Here is an 18,310-nt window from a genome sequence, read left to right as displayed (position 1 = left end):
ACTATCGTTCTCTCCAGGAGGTTTCAATCCCCGCGGCACTAAGGGCATATCAAGATTCTTGTCAAGTTGCTGTCACCAGGAATAGATATATATATATATATACGTGTGTGTGTGTGTGTGTGTGTGTGGGAGTAGGAGGTGGGTCTCTTAACTTTGTATGATTTTTATTCCCTTGTTTTTGACCTTGGCTGATATATAAATATGTGTGTGTGTGTGTATGTATATTTCGAATCAAGAGCGTATTTGAAGCAGAGAGGGAATGTTGTTGTTGTTATAGGTAGGGAGGTAAGGGAGGTAGGTAGGTAAATAGATAGGCGAGATGGTGTTTTGTGAGTTTGATTTTGAGATTTTGAGATTGGAGACTGGAGGTTGGAGATTGGAGGTTAGATATTTTGTAGATAAGGAACTCTCTTGAATGTGTTTAATATTTAGGATGATGGGTTAGGGGTAGGGTACAAAGGAGGGAGTGATGGTCGTTTGTGTAGGAGGTAGGAGGTAGGTGATTGTGATTGAATTTGAATTTGGAATTTTAAAAGTGAGGATGGGAGGAGGAGAGGGATGGAGAGGAGGGGGGGAAGGAGGGGAGAGTTCAGCGAATTCTTTTATCTATCTATCTATGTCTGTCTGTGTGTCTGTCTGTCTGTCTGTCTGTCTGTCATCAATAAGTAACATCAGGACACGAACGAACGAACAATCGCTGAGGGCATCGAGACTCGTCTAGCCCTCTGTCGCTGGCTTTGTCTGTAGTTAAAGTGTAGACACATGATATCCTGCGCTGCGTGTAGCGAGAGGAGTTTGGGCGGCGCAGGTCACATTCCGCTTTTGCGCTTGCACATCTTTGGTATGACTTCTGTCCTAGGCTTGAGGGCTTGATCTGGAGATATGGGAGGTCTCGGGCACAATGTCCCAATAATAACACCGCGTCTCCAGATGTAAGCTGTTGTTTCTCAGGCCATTGTGGAAACAAAAAAATATTGCTGAGTGCCGAAATACACTGCACAATTTTCAGTCTCAACTAAAGGCGAGGTATTTATTATCCTTTAAGGTCAGCCAGCATCCCACTTATGTTTAGCAGGAGAAATATTCACTGAACATGACCATCAGCGACTGACGCCATCTGAGAAGATCGGCAATTACATATGGACAGACTCTCAAAAAGATTCGACCCGAGATGAGCAGACAGCCATACTATAACCCGGGGGCGGTTGAGCGCCCAGATGTGACCTTCAACCCCTTCCGACGCATTTGGAAAGGTGAGCGACAGCTGACACTTTCCTGCTCAGATGCTCCATTCATCATCAACGAGGACGGTAACAACGCCGAGGCTGTCGCTCTCAGGAAATGAGCAGGATAGAGATATATGACTGGCTAGCAGGAAAGACGGCCAAAATGTACAGTAATCGAAATCCAAAATCCGAAGGCGCCGGAAAGACGGAAAAGAAAATAAGCATTGAGCCAGATGCGGCCTCGTAAACTTGGTAAGTCTCTATGGATCTTCAGGCACATACACACCTCGCAGTAGTTCCGAGCTCCATGGCCGGCTTTCACGAGTGAAAGGATTATGGCGAAGCGAGGCCTCTGCTGGTGAAGTAGGTAATTGCAAGAGGGGATGAGGTCGTGAGCGCTGCTTTTTTTTTTTTTTTTTTTTTTTTTTTTTTTTTTTTGTTATCAATCAGCTTCCCAGATCCGGTCACTCGATAGATTCTTAAATACGAGATGCCGCTTTGCGTGAGAAAGAAGAAGCTTTTGGTCGCAACCAGATGACACACACAACTCCAGTAGCCACATGCCATCACGCTTCCCTGCTATGGATTTCCATCTCATCTCGAGTCTCAGCCTCGTCCTGCTGCAGTGACCGTACGACGGCAATGCGCGCATGCACGAACCATACATAGCCTGCAGCTCGCTCGTCTCCCTCAAGCAAGCAGCCGTGCGGAGCGAGCTGTCACCTTATTAAAAGGTGACGACAATAGCATCCAGGCAGGATGAGGATGAATAGGAAGCATGTGTTGGTGTTGTGTTGGTGTTGTGTGCGAACGGCTAGTAGACAGGCCAACGTTGTTCATTCATACGTGGCGTGGCAAGACAAAAGGTCCAGATCGCAACCGGCCATCGGCGAACGGGCGAACGGGCGAACGGACGAACGGACGAGCGGACGAACGGGCAAACTGGTCTGCGGTCTGCGGTCTGCGGTCTGGAGTCTGAAGTCTGGAGTCTGGAGTCTGGACGGGTGCGTGCCTATCAAGTGTGGCTCGGCTTGTGTTAAGTATATCAAAGAAGAAGAGAACCAACTTACGAAGCAGAGAAGAGACAAGACTCGGAGCTCTGTGGCTGAGACAGCTATAATAAGAATTCGTTTTCAACTCCCTATCCAAGACTCGTGACGAACGAGGTTTCAAGCCGTTCGCGATGTCCGAGGAAATGCTTTCTTTCTTTCTCTGCAGAGCCATCCCATTGCCCATTGCCCATTCCCATTCCCCGTTCCCGTTCCCATTCTTGGTGACCGGTGGTAGTGGTACCGGATTCCATGGATGTCATTCTGCTTCAGAGAATGTCCTGACATGAGCCGGATCGACAGGCGAATCTTGTATGAATCAAGATGTGGCGTCAGATCAGACGCATGCATGATTCGTAAGCTTTTGCTTTTCTCCAGATGAAGATGAAGATGAAGATGAGATGAGACGAGGTGCCGATAGTATCACTGGTGGAAGGGTGTCTTGTCAGTCTCTTGTACTCTATCCTGTGCAGTGACCATGTTGTTTTGCTTCCGTCGGTATATACCTTATAGTTCATCTAGTCACATTACTTACCTAGTTGAGTGACACCGGGTGTTGCCATCGACATTTTCATGGCTGCATTATACTATACTCACCCTTTCTTTTGTATGTGTATCTATGTATATTTTACATGAATATAGATGGCTGGGAAAAGGTGCTCTCGTTGTTTATATATATATATATATTTATATACACTACGACGAACTCGGTAAAAAGACCGGATATACTCGTTTGATTCCCAGTGGCAAGGGACGGCCCCCCGTGAGGAAATGGCGTGCCCGGCCGGCCCGCTAGTCACACACCCAATATTCCTTAGGGAGTAAGTTGCCTTAGTCACATTGTCGAAGATCATAAAACCTCCCCCCCATCTCGTCCTCCTTTCCTGACCACAACTTCAAACAGATCGAAAAAGAAAGAATATCTCGACTTCCTTCTCCAGCATACCCAGTCACTCACCGCCACCAACCACCAGAAACCGACCCTTCGAGAACCTCGGCTTGGATCCTCATCAGCAAAACAAGCGCCACGCTTTGACCAGCAGAGTCCTTGACTCCCTTATCTGCCTCTAACACAGTCACCAGGCCTCCTACTCCTCCGCCTCCTACTCTTTTCCCTTCGAAACCATAGATACGACGTACATCTTCGATATACATCCCCCATACCCATACCCAACCTTTACACATACCCAAAACAAAATGCCTTCATCCGTCTCCAGCTCACGCTCTGCATCCCCAGAACCAGACTCGACAATGCAGATCTTCATCAAGACCATCGCCGGCGACAGTAGGTCCCCTTCTCCGTCTTCTTCCCCTTTACTCATAGCTACACCCTCTCTAGATCAACACCAACAACAAAATATCAAATAGTACTCTGCTAACCATCTATCTTCTAGCATTCCCTCTCACTGTGCCCCCGACAATCTCAATCCACACCCTCACCACCCTCCTCTCTCTCCGCACCTCCCTGCCTGAATCAGACCTCCGTCTCGTCTACGCCGGCAAGCACATTTCGCCGTCATCCTCATGCAGTACGCTCCTCTCACACAACATCCCCCGCGACTCGACCCTCCACCTCGCGACGCCGCTCCGGGGTGGTATGCCTCCGAAGAAGATCCGCTGCACATACAAGGACTGTCGGGAAGGCGCACAGCGCATCATCGGCGACTGCGGATTCTGCAAGGGGCACTACTGTGGGAGCCATCGGCTGCTGGAAGACCACAAGTGCGATGGGCTGGAGGACGTGAGTAGCCCATTTCCCGATCTCGAGGAGGTTGAGTGGTGGCTTGTTGGTCTCGAGTCTACGTTGCACTCATTACTCGAAGGGAATGAAGCATGCGCTAACACGCGATGAACAGTGCAAGAAGGAATCCCACGACCGTAACGCAGCGCAGCTCAACGCTGAGCGCACGCGGGTCATCAAAGGCATCTAGAAAAACATCCCTGAAAGCCAGAGTCCAAGCACCAGAGAACGTGCCATGTGCACATAGCCGCATTCCCATTTTCAACACATTGATAGGAGACTGAGCGACAGGCAAGCATGCAAGAAGGCTGGCGTTCGGGTTCCGTTTCGTCTGCAACCATGGCATTTTACATTTCCCGTCAGCGTCTTCGTCAACACAACCTAATTCCTCTCTTCGGTAATTGTGATTTAGCGGGCGTACCAATCATACTCATGGCTTCTGCATCTGCTTGCTTTGTCTCATCTCTTCGATCGAGGGAGCATGGAAGGATGGGATAGGATGATATGATAGAGATGAGATGGGCTGAGAATAACAAGATAATTTTTTTGGTGCAACATAACTCCGTATACGTAATCATGCTTTCGTGCCTGCCTTACTCTGTTTACATGTGTACTGCTAGTCTCGCCTCGGGCCCACTCGGCTCGGCTCATCTCGGCTCGGCTCGGCTCGGCACGCTTATCTACAACCTAGGTCCGCTATGAGTGAGAAAAATACCCAAGCGCGGAGAAAAAGTTTCGATTTCAGTAAATCCGATATCGACGTAAGAGATTTGGAATGCCAGTGTCGACAATAACTCCTGTTTAGAATCTGTATTCTACACATATATGCTTGTACCTCTCTCTACCTCTACCTGTACCTCTACCTGTGCCTGTAGCCCTGCATGTCTACGATCACAACACATTACTTCGTAAGAAGATATCGAGAATAAAAACAATGAAGAAAAACAATGAAAAAAAACAATGAAAAAAAACAATGAAAAAAAACTTTTCTTTAAAGAAAAGAACAAAAACAAAAACGAAAACGAAAACGCCGGGCAAGATAGGTAGGTTGGTAGGTAGGTAGGTAGGTAGGTAGGTAGGATGAGCTAGATGACAAAGTAGATGGGATAGAGGAAGGAGGAAGGTCAGGTTGAGAAGGTTGGTAAAGGTAAGTGAAACGATAAAGGAGGAGAGTGTGTTCCCGGTTGCGTATCAAATCCAATCCAATCAAATTCGAAATATCGAGCTGTCTCTACCTACCAACGACCTACCTATCTACCTACCTACCTACCCAGCTAACTAATTCGATAAAAGAGGCAAGCAAGCAAGTAGGCAAAAAAAACTTTCGAGATAAACGCGTTTATTCTCATCTATCTCCTTGCTACATTCAATTCAATATACAGCATTTTCTCCTCCCTGTCTACCCATCCGCATATTGAAAATTCGTGTTGCTTTCTAAGGTCTCGAGCGATTTACCCGACCCCGATTGAAATGAATAGTTATTTCCCCTTTTCCATTGTTCACTCGAGCCTTGCAAAGAGCTCCATTTAGATTTGTGACTTTTGAAAGAGGGGAACAGGGAGGGAACGGAGTGGACCACACACCCCCATACACCCACCCAACGCCTTACTCCTCCCGCATGTTGACGACGCAGCGGATGCAATCTCCGGCCTTCATGTCCGCGAAGGCGGCGTTGATACCCGACAGCGGCTGGCGGTGCGTGATGAACTCATCGACCTTCAGCTTGCCTTGCATATAGTCGTCGACTAGGTCAGGGAGCTGCGAGCGGCCCTTGATGCCGCCGAATGCACATCCCTAGACATCTTCTGTTAGATAGATACATCATAGATAAGGATGGGAACACTTGCCTTCCAAACGCGGCCGGTGACGAGTTGGAAAGCTGTATTTTAGACCGTGTTAGTCTGTGTGGCTGTACGGATGAGGACAGGAGATAAGAAGGGAAGGGAAAACATACGTCTCGTGGAGATCTCCTGCCCTGCAGCTGCAACCCCAATAACGATACTCGTTCCCCAGCCCTTGTGGCACGCCTCGAGCGCCGCCCGCATCACGCCCACGTTACCCGTGCAATCAAACGTAAAGTCGCACCCGCCATCCGTCATCTCGACCAGCTTCTCCACTATGGTCTGGTCCTTCAGCTCCGTTGGGTTCACAAAGTCCGTGGCTCCGAACTTCTCTGCCCATTCCTTCTTGTTGGGGTTGACATCGACCACGATGATCTTGCCCGCCTTTCGCGTCACCGCACCCTGCACGACGGACAAACCGACGCAGCCGGCGCCAAACACGGCCACGTTGTCGCCTTCAGCCACCTTGGCCGTTTCGACAGCTGCACCATAGCCGGTCGTGATACCGCAGCCGAGTAGACAGGTGCGGTCCATAGGCGCGTCCTTGGTGATGGCCACGACGGAGATGTCGGCTACGACCGTGTATTGCGAGAAAGTCGATGTGCCCATGAAGTGCAAAAGATCCTTGCCCTTGCACTTGAAGCGTGAGGTGCCGTCTGGCATGACGCCCTTGCCTTGCGTGGCTCTGATCTTGCCACAGAGGTTCGTCTTGCCGGACTTGCAGAACTTGCACTCTTTGCATTCTGGGGTGCTGCACGGATCGTTAGTCAAAGTCTATAGTAAGATTTGTGAGTAGATTGAGGAAAAGGACTTACTAAAGAGCAACGACATAATCTCCTGGCTTTACAGACGTAACACCCTCCCCAACACTCTCTACGATGCCGGCCCCTTCGTGACCCAGCACAATCGGGAAGGCTCCCTCGGGATCCTTTCCAGACAGCGTGTAGGCATCTATTCCCATCAGCCCACCCCTTCTCCCCCTGCAGTAAGGAATGAAATTCGAGCATACCGGTATGGCAGACACCCGTGTAGAAAATCTCAATGCGGACCTCATGAGCCCGGGGTGGGCTAACTTCGATATCCTCGAATGTCAGGTCCTTGCCAGCCTCCCACGCCACGGCGGCCTAGGGAATATTCTGTTATTACTCCTCTTCCAACTCTCATTCAGCTCCCATCTCGATTGTGGCTGAGAGCTCACCTTGCAGGTAATGGTCTAGCAGAAGATCAAATGGTCAGCACGGGTTCGATTCGTGACGTACGGCAATGCGGGCGGGGCTCCTTCAACAAACCAACGAACAAAGCAACATACCTTTCCAACAGTCGACATTCTGTCTAACTATCTCTTGGGGGTTATGGAGATCTTTCGGTAGGAGATGTGATAATATATTCTTCCGGTTTTCGTCTGGATGGATGCGCGGAGGAGGAGAAGGGAGAAGGGAGGAGGGAGGAGGGAGGAGGGAGAAGGGAGAAAGAAGTGGCGGCAGACAGTGTCTCCAAGTTGTTGTAAAGAAGATAGTGGGGGTACTAGTAAGTATACGTACGGACTTATATTTACCCCGCCGTCGGGCGAATCTCGCAAACCCGGCATTTAATCGTCGGCAGACTGAAAGGATGAATGGGGGCCCACCTAAGCGAGCCGACGATTACCATTTACCGTTTACCTTACCTGGTCCACATTTTTTCTCCCTCTATGTGAATTTCTTCATAGAAAGATGATAGTGGAGACGAAGGTTTGAGTTGACGTTGTTAACCTTGCTGCCGCTGGCTAGTTACAGGAAGTTATCATCTCTTCCTACTTGGCTCTCTCGCTCGATTCTCGGGATTGACGACCGCCCGCATCGGGAGGGGTCAGGAAAACAAGAAAGAAGCAGAAAAGAAAAGGCGAAAGAATAGCCGAGGTGAGCCAACCAACTCTCTCTCGAACTTAGAAGCACTAGTGAGCGCAGCAGAAAGCGTGTGAATTTCGTGAGTCCATTCTAGGTATATCGTATAGACAGACAGACCATACTCCAACAACAAAAAGTAGAAAACATCGCACAAACAAAAACACCCAACCAAATAAGCCTCCCTCCCGCTTGCTTGCTCGATCGCATCCCCTCATGCAGAAAAACTCCTATCCCATCCCAGCCCTAAGCTGAAGAAATTCCAGGTGGCTCCAACTTGATGCAAGAACGAACGCGCGCGCTACCTATGCTCCAAAAATTTTGATGTTTATGTGTCCGTTACTTCGTTATCAATGTTTCTTATATTTCTGCAAAGGAGTCAGTCAGCTGCGCTCTTCAAATTTCTGATCACATGGGATTAAGGAGTACGGTTTGGGTAGTTGGTCTGAGAGATGGGATGTTGGTGACTTACCGCCTCAGCTCTCTGCAGATGCACCGGATCCAAAGAATTCGTAGCTCCCATCAAGATTTGCCCTCCAGCCCTCGCGACCCCAATCGCCGGCCGCAGAATCACGGTAGGCGCATGCTTCCTCACAGCCTTCAACACGCCCGCCGCGTTTCCGCCCTCCATCACCTCCCCGGGTACGGCAATAATTGCATCCCGCGCTAACACCAGATCCCTCTGTAGGCCAGCATACCCACCTCGTAAGCCTTGAAAAACGCCGACGGGCTGGTTGGCATAAAGAGAGATGTGCTTCTTCTCTTCCTCGGAGTCATCATCATCCGTTCTAGGAAGGGCAGACTCGGATGTAGGACCTAACAAGTCTTCGGCGCCTTGCAGCACCGTCTGCACGCCGATGGCAACTTTGGCGCCGAGTTTGACAAGTTCGGTGCCTGTTGTCTTTGCAAAGGCAGCGGCGCCTTTGGAGATACTGCGCACGATGCGGCCGTCTTTCCTGTACTCCCGCATGGGCACTACGACGAGGTGTCTGAAGCCGCCGCCGACGTTGACAAGCGATCTGACGGGTGCCAGGCCAGCGAGGATGCCGGGGAGTTGGTTGCGCTTGATGTCTGGCATCCAGATATCATTGAGGCATTTTCCGAGCTTGTCGAAACCGGAAATGCCGTATATGATAGTATGGCGGAGTACCATGTCTGCTTCATCTAGAATCAGGAAGTTCATGAACTCCGTTGTGTGGCCAGAGCGTAGACCGGCGTAGTCGACTCTCTTTGGCTTGAAGTCCAGCTTGACCTGCACCGAGTTTACTTCCACTCTTTGAAGGAAGGGTGCATCGCCTTGCGAATTATTGACCGGAGCAGAGTCATCTTTGAACTCGAAGAACCGAGTAATAAAGTCAAGAGCATCCTGGTCTACATGAAGTCGGAGTGGGAGGACAGTCGCCTTGAGCACAATCTCAGCGGCAGCCAGTTCGGGGACTGGCTTCACGTTCAGGATCTCTATATGTATCATACTAGTGCCGATTTCTCGTTGACCAGCGTCTTGCATATACGTAGCGAATTTTCTCCAGGTCGATGTTGGGACGTGATCAAAGATCTCAAAGTCGTTGACACGAATGTCAATCGAGCTCTGAGTCTCTCCACTTTCAGGAGGGAAGGCAACAAGATCTACACAGACACCTCGAAGCTCAAAAGTGATCTTGTGGTGCCTGCTCCTGTTAAGGCGTAACTTCTTGGTTTTGTGCTTCCGGGAACTGCTTGGTCTGCTCGGAGAAGACGACAAAGACGTGGTTGCAATAGACTCGGTCTCTGTTGCATTGTCATTGAGCTCCTGATTTATTGCAGCAGCAAGTTCACGAGGGTCTCGGTTTGACGGTATACCGATATAGATGGAATTGAACAAAAAATCGCCGATGACAGTCTCCTCATCCTCAACGTCCTGATCGAAGGAGGTAAGCCTGTCGCTTCTTGCTCGCTTCTCGATTGCCTTTGACTCCACGTCTTGAACTGCCTTGGTGATGGTATCGCGAGTGTGTTGCCAATCATAACCATCGAACAGGTTCCAGATTATGTGTACGTCGCGAATGCAGACCTTAAGTGGGCTTTTTCGAACCTTGTAAGCATTCGATTGGTCGTATGTGTTCTTTGAAGAGTTCCATCGGTGTGCTGTGCCCTCCAGAACAGAACCAGTACCGAAATGATCCTCCTGAAAATCCAAATCTACAGGATCTTCCAGGGCTTCGGGCGGCTGCACAAAGCTATCCAGTAAGACACCGTCATGAGTATCACGGCTCGTAACACGTGTTGAGGCCGAAGAGACCCCATCGTCATCAGCATTGTACAGATCTTCAGACTCATTTTGGTAGTAATGAGAGTCGAAATCGAGCTCGTTATCATCGCCCGGAAAGTCTCCTTCCAATCCCTCTGGAACGGCAAAATCATCATCGAAATTGTAGTCCCCCTCAGCTGTACCAAAAGCGTCTCCGGATAGAGAAGCCAGCAAGTCATGAACGGGGATGACCTTAGTACGATACTTGGTTTCTTTGCATGGAGTAGTAGGAGGCGACAAGTTGCCGAGGACAGCAATTAGCGTCTGGGTAGAGTCGGCGCAGGACTCGAGGACAAACAAGTCGTCTCGAAGTTCTACATCAAGCGCCTGTTCTCCTTCATTGCTCGTTGTCATGTGGACGACTGCCTTCGCCGAAGATATGTAACTGACAGAGACGTAACCCATGTCACAAAGATCCGAAACTTGTGTGCTTCCACCATCGAATGCGTGCCGGTGAAGCTTTGAATTTGCTTGTCCGCTTGTTAGATGTGCCACATTGTCAATAACAAGTATGGAGGCCTTATTGAGCTCCATGGAAGCACTTGCGACTTGGTCCCTGGGGAGGATAGCTTCCAAATGGGCCTCTGTCAAGACCACCAAAACCTTTGACGGCAAGCTCAACGGATTCATACCTAGAATGCAGTCTCCGAGAATGACGTCGACCCTCATTGGTTTGGAGCCAGGACTGGAAGACTTTTGGGCGGAATTGGAGGCAAATGGTGAGGCTTTCGGTCGAGCAAAGTCTGTCAGAGTCGCTACAGAAGCAGTCAAGCTGGCAGATACTTCTTGAGGGGTGGCATTTTCTGCCAGGCCCATCAGCGTCATCAGTGTAGGTACTCGGTACTCGACCTTCAGGTTCCACAATTTGATCTTCACCACAGGTTCCATCTCGTCCCCAATCATTCGTGCCATGATAACAGGGGCTCGAGCCCTTGGTTCTCGCAATTCAGGATCAGTAGCCATCCCAAGGAGATCTTCTGAACTGTTTCGGCGGGCAGATACACTGCCTACACTGAGTGCAACGAGTGCCGGCAGGGTAATTTGTGCCACCTCGATGTCACATGAAGAAAGTTGGATGGCACCCAGTGGACTCCCGAAATCGATATTGGCATCAAACTTGCGAGCCGAGACCAGGAATAGTAGACCAGGTCGATCATCTTCTGGTAGATACTTGGCAACGGTAGCAAGTCTAGCGACCTCTTCGCCAAGCTCAGGAAGATAGGCCAACTCTTTCAGCCTGCCGACTCGAATTTGGAAGTCGTCAACAGTGAGCTTCACAACAGCGCCTTGCTTGCGCTGACGTAGAAGTGTCTCCAGCAAGATGTCATCGTCCTGATCGTATTTGGCTTTTGAGGGTGTGATGAGCGATAAGAGCCGGTCTAAATCGGCATCGTTCGGGGTTGGTAGATACTCGATACGGGTCCCAGTGATATCAACGCTGATTGCAGGGTCATCGTTTGACAATTTGAGATGTGGGCCTGACAATCTGATCTTTTGAATAGATACTCCAATACCCTCATCCCGAGTCACTAACTTGACGGCTGAAGTCTCGACCCCAATGCTGCAATCGGTGCCCACCAAGTCAAGAATGAAGCCGCCAATTCTGAGATCGGCTTTATTTTGTGCAGTCGAAGAAGCATCTTCAGGTTGGATGGGTGTCTCGAACCGCACTCCTCGAGACTTAGGTTTGCTGGGGCTTGTGGCAGTAACGGTTGCGTTCGATGCAATTGAGCTTCCAAGGTTCAAAACACTGCTGAGACCACCAAACCAGCTGAATGTTTCATCGAGTCTCTGTAGATCGACCGAGACATGGAGAGGAAGAGTAGTTATAGAGCATCGGGTAGTATCAGCAGTTTGAGTCATATTGATAGACACATCAATCCCGTCTGAAGCTCTGAGGTCCTTGACAGAGGCTCTCATCTGCAGACCTGCATCGAAACACACAATGTTCGCCTGCGCGTACCCAAATACAAATCTTTTAAGCGTGATTGATGTTTTTGTGACTTGTTTAGATGCATGCGAATGAAGATTGAGGCCACTGAAGTCCATTTGTAAGAGAACATCACCTGATGGTAACCCTCCGCTCTGGTCCGCCATAGTTGGAGCAGTTGGTGAGCCCAGGAGACCTTCAAGCCTCTCAAGGAACTTGATTGAGATTTGCTCAACACCCAATGAGAACTTCTTATCAACAATCTCGGGCTTGGGAGGCTGCGCAGTCTTTTTTGGCGCAGACTCAAAGATATCCTTCAGCTGATCGAGGACCTTGAAAACGAGCTTCCCAATGGACACATCGAAGTGAATTAACAGCTTTCCAATGACGACTTCAATAGCATCGGTGGAACTAGCAGCCTGTTTGGTTTCTGGAGTAGCGTTGTCGGCTTTTGGGGTCGATGGTTTCTGCTGAGCAGGAAGATGGGAGGAAAATGCTCCGGGCACATTAACAGACGACTGGGAGGCGATATATTGACTGTCAAAGATGGAGCTGGCGCCCACGGCAGGGGAGGTAACAGCGGCGGGCTCTGCAATGCCTTGGGGATCTATTGCTGGTAGATATATATTCACCTGATCGAGGTCAAAAAATTTCTTTGCCAACAGGACGTATTCGTCGGACGATGCTGTGGATCGTTCAGAGGCATCACTAGATTTTTGTGGCAGCTCTGGGACCCTTTGTCCTCTTGGATAAGCTGCTGATGACGAAGGTCTCCTTATGGACGGCGGAATTGCGCTTGATGAAGTGAGAGACCCCAGACTAGGTTCTATCTTATGCCGCTCAACAGACTCCTGAGGAGCAACATGACGAGCATGCTCAAGATTATCCAGTTGATCCTCAGACCTGTCGATTTGGAAAGTTGTAGGTATTCTGGGCGAAGATACTGGCCCCTCACTCTCACTGCTAGAGTGTGCCCAGCCACCAGGAATCCTCGAGGTAGAAGCTGTGTATGATATTGCGCTCATGTACATACTCTCTGCCTCTTCATGGCTGAAAAATTGGGACTGTGCCAGATCTTGCTCGGCTAAAGGCGTTGAATTATCGTACTCGTCATCTGGAAGAGCCTCCTCGGCGACGTCAGTACTAGCACTGGTATCGTGGTTGGCGGGTATTGTATCTTGTGAGTCGGGCTCTCTAGAAAGAGCTGGTTGAGAATGCGAAATTCGCTCCTGTGAGAATCTCGAAAGTGGACTTGTCGGTAGTATGGTGGACTGCAGCATTGAGAGTGGACGGCGTTCTTGGACGGAATGTGAAGGCTCTGGAGGGAGGTCGTGCGATTCAGACAGTTGTATGTGAATGGAGGCCCGTGGTGTAGTAACAGGGGACGTGGATCGAATAATATTTGAATGCTGCTGGATTGGTGGTAAAGAAGGCCCGTCTTCATCATTGTCTTGCTCCTGAAGGCATTCGCTTTCCGTGACCTGGTCCAGATACGCGATATCTCGATACATGCTATCGCCCAATTCACTGATATTCGCATTACTGTTGGACATGTTTAATACTTCATCGTCCTCTGGTGCATCTTCGAATCTCCCACTATCGCTGGCAACGACCGAACCGCGAAGCGAATGCAGCTCGCTGGACTGTATGAGCAAAGGAGCTACCGAGTGTTTGCTAGAAGAAATTGTTGAACTGCGATCAGAAGAAGAGGTATCAGATGTCTGAATCGCACTCTCATATGTGCTCGAATTGGACTTGGAGTCAAATCTTCGTTCTCCAATTATATCAGAATGGGTAGCAGAGGGCGACGACATTGCAGAAGATCGGGCCAAAGTTGAGAAAAAGTTAGCTTCAGAGATCAAGGCCCCTCGAATCTTGGAAAGACAGACAAGCCGTTTCCCTTCTTTGAGTGAGAGTTTCGAGGTACTGGCATCTTCCGTATCATTCTTTTCCTCATGTGTGACCCCTTCGATATCTACGTTCTCCACCTTCAACTGGAAAGTAATGGCATCTGCTTGATTGGCCGTAGTTCTTCTTGAGGAATCGTTCGGAACCTCGATATCCAAATTGATAGTGATGCCACTGATCCTGACTTGAAGTCGATCCACGATGCCCTGAATAAACCTTGCCATGAAGTTGGGCAGAGACAGAGGAGCGCCTGTACCAACTGGAATCTCGCCATCTTCACTCATAATTGAAGCTGATCCAAATTCTTGGGTTTCAGACATGATTGCAGCTTCCAGCTCTGCCCTCTCCTCCTCCGGCTCCGCTTGTAGAAATGATTGGGCGAGGTCGACAGCCGTGGGAATCGCAGTATCCAGCTCTTCATCATCTGTACTCTCGGAAGCTCTACGGGATCGGTATGACCGGCTTGGAGGGCCCGAGGACTTCCCAGGTGGTCGGTTCCGTATCCGGTCATGATTCGTACGAGAAGTGCAATGTGTGCCTGTCTCTGACTTGGAGTTGACCCGCAGGGAACTTTCTACACCATCTACCTCCACCACTATAGGGCTACTGTAGATATCTACCGGAAGAGTCAGACGTAGGAGGATTACCTGTGCTTTGACAAGTTCGAGTGAAGGCGGTAATTGCAGAAGGGCTTCTAATTTCTGACGGGTAGCATGTATTAGCGAGCGATATGGTCAAGTATATGGACAGCGGAGATTCTACCTTCATCCGCAGGGCAACGTCTTTGAATTCAAAGGTGCTGTTCTTCCCCCATGCTATATCTAAGTTCTGAAGATCCAAGGCATCGGTATCGAGGATCTCAATCCTCGAGAGCACATATTGGATTAGGCGCTTCGGCATGGAGGAAGCTTGGAAGTAGGACTGAAAGTAGGACGCCATGGTTGCAGACGTCAGTTCTAATTTATCGAGAAGTCAAACAGAGGGCGCAAGATAGTCCTCCTGTCTTCTGACCGTGGCAGATGAGGGAGCTGTCGAGACCTCTTGCGGATCACAGTCTCGTGAGCAATGGACGCTCACTGACTCGCAACTTGGCGTTCATAGTCATGAGCTGTAAATAGCTGTAGGGGGGGGGACCGGGGATGGTGGAGACGGTGAAGTGCTTATGTTCCGAAGAGTATATTCGGAATGCCAGCTGGATGGATCTCGATGTTCTGTGTGGAGGAGGGGTTGTTGCTGTCAGAGGATCCCGTCACTTGTAGGAGCAATATCCTTATCGTTTGATTCGATAAGGCTCACGGGGCGAGGGGCGGGAGGAGGCAAAGGCCAAGGGCCGAAAGAATAGCACGGGTGGCGCTAAAGAATCTCGCTGATTTGGGCTGTAGAAGTTGGATCCCAAAAGCACATATCGTACTTCGGCCACACCCCTCTTTTCTCTATTAACCACACATAGGTAGCGAGCGCCTGGGCTACGATTCCGATTTTTCGTCTTCGGGAAGAGCACCACTATCAACGGTATAATGTCAATCGATTATGCCCAGCTCAAATCCTCAGGTCTTTGAACCTGGCTAAGTCTACATTGGTATGAATGAATGAGTGGCTGACCCACGTACGGTAATCGTGTTTTGCTCTTTTTGCTATCCCTGGGCAAAAACCTACTCTCCTCTCTTCATTGCTTTCGGATCTGTTTGGAAATAGACCTCAACCATTCTCCGTGCAATGCAGGCTGTTAGTAAACCCTGTCTGTAATTGCTTGTCGCAGATTGGCTTATTCTCTCACCTGCGAGCCTCGGCATGATTACTTCCCCCCGGATTTACAATCCTGGGGTACCAACCGGCCGGTTGAAGTTTGCAAAGCAGCCATTTTTTCCCCTCGTTGTGCTCTCCTTCTGTCGCTCCCATTCCCCCAGCAGCAGACCCAAGTTTTTTTCAAACGAACACAAAGAGTCACGTCGAGTTCACTATGCCTCACAAGACCCTCACCCGCGACGAGGTCGCCAAGAACAACACTGAGGATTCACTTTGGTTTGTTATTGACAGCAAAGTGTACGATGTTACAGACTTTGTAGACGCACATCCGGGTGGAGAGTCTGTACTCAGACAAGGTGCGCTTGCTCCATATAATATATTTTACAAATTATGGCTCATAAGATCGTAGTCGCTGGAACCGATGCAACCGAAGCCTTCTATAACCTCCATCGGCAGGAAGTCCTCCAAAAATACTCGAACCTCTGCATCGGCACAGTTGAGGGTGAGAAACCAAATGTCATCGAGCAAAAGCCAGGAGACTTGAGCGTTGTTCCGTACGGCGAACCAACATGGCTTACCTCTCAATTCAAAAGCCCATACTTCAAGGAGAGTCACAGGAAGTTGCAGAGGGCCTTGCGAGTGTGGGTTGATACTGTGCTATACCCAGTTGCACAGGAGTGTGAGAAGAGTGGCAAACACATCCCGCAAGAGATCATTGATGATATGTCCCGAAATGGAATTTTGCACATGAAGATCGGTCCAGGAAAACACTTGCACGGTGTGAATTTGATGGGTGGTGTTATGATGGGAGATGATTTTGACTATTTCCACGACATGATCGTGGGCCAAGAGCTTACGAGGGTCAATGCGAGAGGATTCCAGGATGGAAATATGGCCGGGATGACTATTAGTTTGACGGCTGTTCTGCAATGGGCAAACGACGATGCGTGGAAGTACGAGATTGCCGAGGAGGTGCTATCGGGGAGGAAGAAGATGTGCCTTGCTATTACAGAGGCTTTTGCTGGCTCTGACGTCGCTGGAATCCGAACCACGGCTGAGAAGACGAAGGATGGAAAGCACTATATCGTGAACGGCACGAAGAAGTGGATCACGAACGGAGTGTTCTCTGACTACTTTGTCACTGGTGTCAAGACTGGTAAGCCTTGTTCTCCTTACTCTCCATAGACATGGGAACCTTTCCCAGCGTCAATATCGGTGAGATTAAAGCGGGCTTCTTGGTCTCGAGAGCCTCCGTCGTAAGATATCTTTTGCTGGGGGATTCAAGTTAATGGAGTTCTTCGCACCAGAAAAGGGACTATCTGTCGTTTTGATCGAGAGAGGAGAGGGCGTCGAAACCTCTGCCATCAAGACAAGTTACTCTCCCGCAGCAGGTACTGCCTACGTAACATTCGACAACGTCAAAGTGCCCGTCGAGAATCTTCTCGGCATTGAGAACAAGGGAATCCAAGTCATCCTCTCCAACTTCAACCACGAGAGATGGATGATGGTGTGCGCCGTGACACGTATGAGTCGCCTCGTGACTGAAGAGTGCATGAAATGGAGTAACCAGAGACTGGTTTTTGGAAAGAAGTTGATTGAACAGCCTGTGATACGACAGAAGTATGTTCTCGAATCTGTGAAACGTACTTTAGGAGACGGACTGACGGTTTAGGCTTGCGAAAATGATTGCTCATTGTGAAGCAAACCAGGCTTGGCTAGAGAACATCACTTACCAGATGACTCTGATGCCCTACAAGGAACAGTCAATGCATCTCGCTGGCCCAATCGGTCTGCTGAAGATGTTCGCTACTCGTTCTGCACATGAGATTGCAGATGAAGCTGTTCAGATCTTCGGTGGAAGAGCCTTGACACAGACTGGAATGGGGAAAACAATCGAGATGTTCCATAGGTAAGAACTATCCTCTTTCGTTGTCTTTTGACGCACTTCAAGATTGACGCCAAACAGGACATATAAATTCGACGCTATACTCGGTGGAGCTGAAGGTAAGCCTTGTTTCCTGCACTCACTGGGTGTGGAATACTAATCAAAAACTTCAGAGGTTCTTGGTGATCTTGGTGTTAGGCAGGCCATTAAGAACATGCCGAAGAGCATGTTGTAAAAACAATTTTGCTCCTGGTGAATTTGGCCCATTCTCGTGCGTATTAAATAGCATGAATATCATGATCGAGGCACGGTGAACGCCAAAATCACCCCTTGAAAATAAATAGATTCGAGTCGTCTTTACCAATATATTCTGCGGAATTTGTGGTGAATATGAGAACAATTTAGGAGAGTGGCCAAGGCTGATGTATTTTGATCGCTTGGTCGCGATATCCTCCATGAAACAGAATAACGACCAAGAAGCTGGTAGTAGAGACGATATCGCATTCTTGTATTCTACGCTCAATAGCGTTTGAGGTCACGCTGGCGATCAGCGTCGCACTGGATTTTGGAATGACTTCCTGATCTTACCTCGACGTCAGGCGCCCGGAACGGAGGTGGCAGAATTCACGTGAGCATTATAATTATCTGCCAGATTCGTTCCTGATGCGTCATAGGCAAGGCGGTGAGAGGGCCTAACATTGAAGTTTTCCTGATCATTGATTGGGTGCGGGCGAAGGTACCATATTAAGTGGGGACTTATTATGCCTGAGGCTATCTAGGTCCCTAGCTTAATCCCAACCTTTTTAGCCCCGTC

At 49.3% G+C, this 18,310-nt stretch overlaps 4 protein-coding genes across 4 annotated transcripts; 2 read left to right on the top strand and 2 right to left on the bottom strand.

Annotated features, from left to right (window-relative positions):
* Positions 1 to 3,472: 3,472 nt before the first annotated feature.
* On the top strand, positions 3,473 to 4,206 carry L3040_000342 (uncharacterized protein; the record flags this gene model as incomplete). Its single annotated transcript, XM_007297804.1, has 3 exons — positions 3,473 to 3,560; positions 3,670 to 4,016; positions 4,132 to 4,206. 3 exons carry the CDS (start codon positions 3,473 to 3,475, stop codon positions 4,204 to 4,206), a joined length of 510 nt encoding a protein of 169 aa, XP_007297866.1.
* A 1,415-nt stretch (positions 4,207 to 5,621) lies between these two features.
* On the bottom strand, positions 5,622 to 7,184 carry L3040_000341 (uncharacterized protein; the record flags this gene model as incomplete). Its single annotated transcript, XM_066155116.1, has 7 exons — positions 5,622 to 5,810; positions 5,864 to 5,895; positions 5,971 to 6,608; positions 6,673 to 6,808; positions 6,867 to 6,981; positions 7,056 to 7,070; positions 7,167 to 7,184. The coding sequence occupies 7 exons, from the start codon at positions 7,182 to 7,184 to the stop codon at positions 5,622 to 5,624; spliced, it is 1,143 nt and encodes a 380-aa protein (XP_066013170.1).
* A 906-nt stretch (positions 7,185 to 8,090) lies between these two features.
* L3040_000340 (uncharacterized protein) lies at positions 8,091 to 14,804 on the bottom strand (the record flags this gene model as incomplete). Its single annotated transcript, XM_007297806.1, has 3 exons — positions 8,091 to 8,108; positions 8,213 to 14,566; positions 14,628 to 14,804. 3 exons carry the CDS (start codon positions 14,802 to 14,804, stop codon positions 8,091 to 8,093), a joined length of 6,549 nt encoding a protein of 2,182 aa, XP_007297868.1.
* A 1,021-nt stretch (positions 14,805 to 15,825) lies between these two features.
* On the top strand, positions 15,826 to 17,731 carry L3040_000339 (uncharacterized protein; the record flags this gene model as incomplete). Its single annotated transcript, XM_066155115.1, has 6 exons — positions 15,826 to 15,967; positions 16,021 to 16,767; positions 16,919 to 17,231; positions 17,284 to 17,520; positions 17,578 to 17,615; positions 17,670 to 17,731. The coding sequence occupies 6 exons, from the start codon at positions 15,826 to 15,828 to the stop codon at positions 17,729 to 17,731; spliced, it is 1,539 nt and encodes a 512-aa protein (XP_066013169.1).
* Between the last annotated feature and the right edge of the window lie 579 nt (positions 17,732 to 18,310).

Source organism: Drepanopeziza brunnea (assembly GCF_022702325.1).
Source record: "Drepanopeziza brunnea f. sp. 'multigermtubi' strain 214-2 chromosome Unknown ctg1, whole genome shotgun sequence".
Taxonomy (NCBI): Eukaryota; Fungi; Ascomycota; class Leotiomycetes; order Helotiales; family Drepanopezizaceae; genus Drepanopeziza; species Drepanopeziza brunnea.
The sequence above is the reverse complement of the archived record's forward strand: the minus strand, read 5'-3'. Positions and strand labels throughout refer to the sequence as shown.